The sequence below is a fragment of the Danio rerio genome, chromosome 14 (genome assembly GCF_052040795.2).
Source record: "Danio rerio strain M-AB ecotype USA chromosome 14, GRCz13ab, whole genome shotgun sequence".
Classification (NCBI taxonomy): Eukaryota; Metazoa; Chordata; class Actinopteri; order Cypriniformes; family Danionidae; genus Danio; species Danio rerio.
The window spans coordinates 4,479,850-4,487,500 of record NC_141034.1 but is presented as its reverse complement, the minus strand read 5'-3'; the positions used below and the strand labels follow the sequence as shown (position 1 = coordinate 4,487,500).

At 34.8% G+C, this 7,651-nt stretch overlaps 2 protein-coding genes across 3 annotated transcripts in view; one reads left to right on the top strand and one right to left on the bottom strand.

Annotated features, from left to right (window-relative positions):
• The window catches only part of LOC147833832 (uncharacterized), an 863,518-nt gene that overhangs the window by 425,160 nt on the left and 430,707 nt on the right, over positions 1-7,651 (bottom strand). The window lies entirely within an intron of this gene.
• The window catches only part of pigg (phosphatidylinositol glycan anchor biosynthesis class G (EMM blood group)), a 227,725-nt gene that overhangs the window by 27,421 nt on the left and 192,653 nt on the right, over positions 1-7,651 (top strand). For both annotated transcript variants that reach the window (XM_087281054.1, XM_087281053.1), the window contains exon 4: positions 3,433-3,621. In XM_087281054.1, coding sequence (XP_087137180.1) covers positions 3,433-3,621 — 189 coding nt within the window. The remainder of the gene's footprint in view (positions 1-3,432; positions 3,622-7,651) is intronic.

Here is a 7,651-nt window from a genome sequence, read left to right as displayed (position 1 = left end):
ATTTAAAGTATCTTCTTTTGTGTCCAACAGAAGAAATAAACTCTTAATGGCTTGGAAAGATTTAAGGAAGAGTAAATAGTAAGCATATGTTTCTTTTTTGGGTAAACTAACACATCCAGACATATTGAGTGATTTGTTATAGGGTCTTTTTCGACCCAAGAGGGATTTAGAAACGTCAGAAATGACAGTAAAATATGACCCGAGTGTTTTATATTGCATGCTTAGGCATAAATTAAAATACGAAAATAGCTTAAAATGACATCAGTGCATTAAGGCTGTACGGCTCCGCCCCCTTGTTACGTTAGGCCGGAAGCCGAAATTAATTTTCATGTGAAGCAACACGCCCCTAAAACAGCAAACTGTGTAAACGCCCCAACATGCCACTTTTGAACACATTATAATAGAAACATCTGAACTGTGTGTTGAACTAAACCTACTCAGAAGAACTATAATATTAATATTAAATCATAAAAAATGGGTAAACTATGTGTACTTTAAGACGAGCAAAATAATCTGCCAAATGGAGTAAGCAAAGAAATTGTATGTCAAAAGAAAAAATAAGGTAATTTTCCTCACCCCATTGGCAGATTTAGCTTATTTTAAGGAAAAATTCACCTTATTTTGGCATATTATTTCTTGATTTAAATTTTTTTTAGCCATTTAAACTAAAACCAAGTCAAAAAATCTAAATAAGAAAAGCATTTTGTGCAGTGGATCTGTGTTTTACCTCCTAAACTGTTGATGTTTTGGGAGTCGAAGCATATAGATATTTTAAAACTGTGTTTTGCTCTTCAGATACTCAGTTTTCTAGGTCTGCACATGACAAAAAATGTATGATAATTGACAATATAACTTTTATTTGATCCACACAACTCTTTCTTAAACATGTTAAGCCTATTTTTAATTTGACGTTTATTAAAGTTCGAGACAAATACATGTGTGTACATTAGAGTTTTTGTTTAGCTTCATAATCAAGATTTATAGCTCGTACATTATGATATACATTAGCTTAGTTAGAATATGGAGATAAGGTAGGAAAGCAAAACCTCATTTTTATTCAGCGGAATAATAATGTGCAATTGCAGAAACTTATAACTTAAATATAAAAAGTAAGATGAGCTTGAACTGTAAATCAGTTGGAAACTTTATAACATCACTGCAGGATACCTAAATAAGATGCATAAAAATGTCTGTGGTCATTCTGTATCTCCCTGTAATGTGCGTTTAAACGATGATATTAAAATTCTTGGTTTTATGATCAGAACTCTCAGGTTTTTATTCTGGGGGCAAAATGTAGAATGCAGTACAATACTGGCAATACAAGATAAACACATTTAAAAGCCTTGTTGTATCATGTATCATACATAAAAGTGCTATAGGGATAATCTAATAAACCTGTTCATCATGAATTATTATAATAATAGTTTTACATTACTTTTGATTGTTAACTTCATAAAAAGCATTAAAGATTTCACAGCAGAAAATATGCATGCACTAAGAGCTGAAGGTTTAATAAATACTAATTAAAATTAATAGATCAATAAAGTATGCAATTTTATCAGATAACAGCAGTCACGTGGTTAATTATTCTGTAACAGCTTTTTTTTAAAGTAATTTTTGATCATCATGATTATTTAGTGGCCTGAATCTGATATGATATATAAGCTTGCATTGTTTACTTGTGTGTTAAAGGGTCTGTACAGTATGTCTAATTCAAAAAGCCCTCTTAAAGGAACACTCCCCTATTTTTATAATGTTTTGGAAATAGGCTTATATTACGACTCCTCTAACGTTTAACAGTTTAGTTTGACCATTTTTAATCCATTGACCCGATCTTTGTCAGACGGAAACACTTTTAGCTTAGCTTAGCATAAATCATTGAATCGCATTAGACCATTAGCATCTAATAAATCACAAATAATAAAAAAGTGAGTTTCTTTATCTTCCTATTTCCTTCTGTGGTTATTTTGTGCACTAAGACCAACAGAAAGTGAAAAGTTGCTATTTGCTAGGCCGATATAACTAGGAACTATACTCAATCTGGTGTAATAAAGAAATTCTGTGGGATTTTCAGGCTCTGCATCATATCATTGCGCCTGCTGCAGCCATGGTACGACAGCAAAGTTTATCGATTATTATTATTTATTTTTAACATTTATTTTAGGCCTTTTATTAGATAAGACAGTAATCAAACAGGATGCAAAGTCTTAGAGAGAGAGAGTGAGGTAGGGTCAGGAAATGTTCTCAAGCCGGGATTCAAACTCTGGACGCCCTGAAGTGTTTCCGCACCATATTGGCGCAAAAGCCTAGTGGTTAGTGCCGACGTATAGTGCGGTAGCACTTCAGGGCGTCCCGAGTTCAAATCCCGCTAACCACTAGACTATTGCCCCGACACTTTATCGATTATTACCCCCACCTAAGGTTAGATTTCCCCCACTTTGCATATTTGCTGCATTTATAAAGCGTCTGTATTTTGGAGTCAGTCTGTCTAATGCCATTTTTATTGTACGATTTGATTGGACGGATATCAAAGGACTGAATATTCTGCTTGGCCAATCACTTTAGACAAGAAAAAAATAATTATATAAAGTAGCGACTGCAGGTCAGGAAAAAATACTGCGGTAAAAGTACCAATACAGCACTATAAATGAAAGTATATGCTTGTAAAACTACAGTTGCTGTCAAAATTAATATTATTTATTATAATATTTTATTTATGTTATTATTATTTTTTCTTTTTCCCAAATATTTCCAAAATTATGTTTAATAGAGCAAGGATTTCATCACAGTATTTCCTATAATTTAATAATTCCTATATTTTTTCTTCTGGAGAAAGTCTTATTAGTTTTATTTCAGCTAGAATAAAAGCAGCTTTTAAAATTTTAAAATCCATTTTAAGGTCAATATTATTAGCCTCTTTAAGCTCTCTCTCTCTCTCTCTCTCTCTCTCTCTCTCTCTCTCTCTCTCTCTCTCTCTCTCTCTCTCTCTCTCTCTCTCTCTCTCTCTCTCTCTCTCTCTCTATATATATATATATATATATATATAGATTTTTTTTTTCAATTGTCTACATAACAAACCATCATTATACAATAACTTGCCTAATTACCCTAACCTGCCTAATTAACCTAGTTAAGCCTTTAAATGTCACTTTAAGCTGAAAACTAATATCTTGAAAAATATCCAGTCAAATATCATTTACTGTCATCATGACAAAGATAAAATAAATCAGTTATTAGAAATGAGTTATTAAAACTATTATACTCAGAAATGGGTTGAAATAAACCTTCTCTCCATTAAACAGTAATTGCAGGAATAAATATTCGGCAAGGCTAATAGTTCAGACTTTGTAAAGTACACTTCCTGAGACTCAATTTCAGTCATGTGAGTATTTGTAATTCATTACTGTACATCATCTCTCTTGTTACCGCCAGGTTGACAATAACGTGACCCGTCACCTGGACAGCACTCTGAAGAGGGATGACTGGGATATTCTGATTCTTCATTATCTTGGTCTGGACCACATCGGGCACATCAGCGGACCCCACAGCTCTCTAATAGGACCCAAACTCATGGAGATGGATGACATCATCAAGAAGATCCACGCCTCGCTCATCTCAAAGGTGCGTTTTGCTTGGTGTTTTGTGATCTGCATTTTAATATTTGATGATTCTTTAAAATGGAAAGTTTAGGCTAAAGTGTAAAATAAAGCCATCATTTGCTTTTCGTCTGACCAGAATGGGAGAATTAAAGGGATAGTTCACTCAAAAATGAAAATTCTCACCCTTGACTTGTTCAAAACCTATCTGAGACTCTTTTTTTTCTGTTAAACACAAAAGAAGATACTTTGAAAAATGCTTTAGCTGTCTCCCGTTGACTTCCATTGTACTTTTTTTCTCACAATGGAATTTGATTGGTGCCAACAACCAGCGTTCTTCAAAATGTCTTCTTTTGTGTTCAACAAAATAAAGAGACCCATAAAGCTTTAAAACCACATGAGCGAGAGTAAACAATGAGGTAATTTTTTTATTTTTGAGCCAACCATCCCTTTTATAAAAGTGAATTATTAGGACTTCTCTGAAACCCCTGCTATTTGCCTTCCTGAACTTTCATTAAGTGGAATCATTTATCGGGGTTTCCCCCAATTTTGTGTTTCCAGTCTTTAAGTGCTCTCTTTAGTGCTGTTTGCTTAGTCAAGCATCATTAATACTATTGCTCATACTCAGGGTTATTGATGTGAAACCCTTGACAGAAAGCATTCAACTTAGCCAATGTTTTAAATAGTTGAAAGACATACAACTTCTTAATATCTATAGGTTCACAATGTAATAAAAACTGTTCTGGAAAAAAGATTCTGGTCTGCGAAAATATTCTAAGTCTCTAAGTCAAACTTTTCAAGAAAGTACAAAATCTGAGATCTCCGAAGTCTTTAGGCAAAGCAGTTCATTGTTACAGCATCAGTAACAACTAGGGATGGGAAGATTAACCGATATGTATCGATACGCGGTCATGCGCGTGCACGATGCGAGTGCATCGGTAGAGCAGCAGAGGATGAATGAAATTTTGGAAGCAAATCGAGATGCATCGGTTTTTGCGGGATGCATCGATTTTTCCGAGATACAGCTTATATTTTTAATATAGAATGTATTTTTTATTTATTAACAAGTGTTGTTAACCTGTTTTTGGCGCATAATTTAATCGACCTACATAAAGTAAGCCTTAGCAACGGATTTGCGGATGTGCACACACTACAACTCAGTGTATCAGGTGTGCGGATGAAGCTAGTGGAGCGCCCTCAGAAAGCGCGAGAAGCAAAACAAACATTTTATTCCCCACTGAGTTTTAAATCTAAAGTATGGCAACATTATGGATTCTGCAAAAAAGATGGACGAATTTTTAGGACAGATGCAATTTGCAAAATGTGCCGCGCATCTGTAAAATACGCGGGCAGTACGACTAATCTGATATCTCACTTGAAGCGGCGCCACGGTGTTGTTGTGAAAGCATCTTCCAGTGTTTCTGCATCGCCGGCTTTCGCACTGCTTCAACCAGCTCCAAAAGTGGTGAGAAAAGCATTGCAAGTTTTTTTTTTTTTCCATGCGCAACAGTTCTGCTCGCTCTACGCCAATAACGAATGCTATTGCATTGTTCATCTGCAAAGATATTCAGCCTAGTGTCACGGAGAACAAAAGTTTTAAACACCTCCTCCTGTTAATTTTTATTTAATTATAATAATATTAATAATAATAATTATAAAAATAATTGGGTGTCACGGTGGCACAGTGGGTAGTTTGACCACCTCACAGCAAGAAGATTGCTGGTTTGTTATATTTTTATTAGTCTGTTGTTTACAGTGACAGTGATGTTTCAAAGCAGCATAACACTGCTAGTTCACCACCTTAAGTTTTGAATAATCAGTGGCAAAATATATCTTTGTAAAACTTGTTTTCATAGTTGAAAAGTTAAATCACAATTCTTGTTGTGCAATGCTAAATTTATTTATGTTGAAAGAGTGCAAATATATACATTTATAATATATATTGCACTTATACATTCTGTTTATCTTGAAAATACTTAAATAATATGTGCTATATGTTCTAAAATGGCCCTCTACTGTAAACTGACACTCTGGCTCTGAGAGAAAAGCCAGTTTGTAAAAAAAGTCTTGGTTTTGCTTGGTTTATAAATAATCAAACTCATTCAATGGCACAGCATCCTCTTTCACATCATCTCATAAACTTGATCTAATTAGTTAGTGCTGAAATATCGCATCGTATCGTGATATGGGTGTGAATCGTATCGTGTTGCATCGCAATATGTCACAAATGTATCGCTAATATATCGGATCGTATTCTTTGTATCGAGATACGTATCGGATCGGCATTATAGCTTAGATGCCCAACCCTAGTAACAACAGAGACAGGTCGTTCGAGTGTCTGCCGAACATAGGCTTGCACACAGTTTAAATACATAATTTACACATTACACACCTCCATCAGCTTCTCCGCTAATGGGATCTTAAATCTCTCAGATGCCCGCCACCAATAGAATCTCAGGGTCTTTCAGGGGTCTTACTCATGTCCAGTTAAGGTCTTTCCTTCCTGCTTCAAAAGCGATGAATAAAAAAAAACACTCAACAATATATCTTGTTCACTGTCCATTGAGCTGTGAACTGTAAGTTCAGCTGAAGTTCATGGGTACTCATAATTTTTAGATGTCAGTACAAATGAGTGTGGGCGCACATGCATGTGTGCTTTATTATGAGTTACAGAACAGAACGCAGGTGTCCTTTTGGCCTTTCCTCCATAAATCTACCCTCATTGTGACATTAATGCTGCTCTTCTAATTTATCTTCTCATCTCTGACTGCATTTGCACAGAATTACTTTTTTATTTACCAAAGCACACATACCTGATAATAATGCCACAGGTATGGGTAACAATATAATATATAATAATAATAATAATAATAATAATAATTCTGAAATCACTCAAATAAGCAAATAAATGAGAGTAATACATTCATCAGAAATTCATCAAGACACAATGAATTCCCCAACAAAACTCAACCCTAGCAACCAATAATTCAGTTTAATTCAAGTTTATTATCTGTGTTTATTATCTTATTATTATAATCTGTTTGTTATTTTATTGTCTGTTCAAGTTTATTAGTCTGTCTGTGCCTTGAACATTATCAGAAAGGCTATTCCAAAGTTTAGGAGCCATATATGAGAACACTAGACCTCCTTTAGTGGACTTTGCCATTTTAAGATCTTCAAGAGCGAGTTGGATTGTAGTGAGACAGAAGGTTGGTCAGATAAATAGGAGCCTAGACTTTTTAAAGGTGCAGTAGGTGATTGTCTTCAGAAGCATTTTTTGTTTTGCTGGTTGAAAGTCTCTTCACATTTCAATAGCAATGATTACAATTGATGAATTGTAGTATTATAAAGTACTATGAAATTTTCTAACTGGCGAATGACATGATCTAGTGGGTCTCTGTCATCTTTAATGTGCCGTTCGTGATTTCAGGAGGCAATTTTTTAGGATGACTGGGGGAAAGATATTATGCTAACCGGTTAGCATTTTGACAGATCACCAACTCCACCTTTATTTAAAGCTTTATAGGTAGCAATACTAATACACTAAGCAACAGCCTAGATTTTTGTGTCCTCTGTCAGAACAAGGCTTATTTTTCCCTCTTTCTCTTGTTTTGTTCCTGAAAACTCTGCTCTGTATTTTCAAGGATTATGCAGTTCTGCTACATTCTGACCCAAATATAGACTCTTTTTCACACAACTTTTTCCCTGTGGGCGGTTTTGCTTGTTTCAACCATGCTTATTATAGTTAACTAAAATTGAAATAGTGTCCTCTTATGCTTTTACACTGTCAACTCCCTTTAATCTACATAAAAAACCGCTGTAGGGCTGCAAAGAATAAAGTCACTCCTGCAGGAGTCCTTCTTTTCTCGTACTTTTTCTTCTAGGATCAGACTAATCACAGTATCCTAAATACAAACATTTCTTCATATAATGTTAGGATTGTGATGTTTTAGGGTCTAGTTACGTTATGCAGACATCCCATGCGAATTTGATGTAAAAGCTCGGAATTCATGGAGATGTCCCTTTAGAGGTCAGAGGAGTGAGGTTTACCTGCC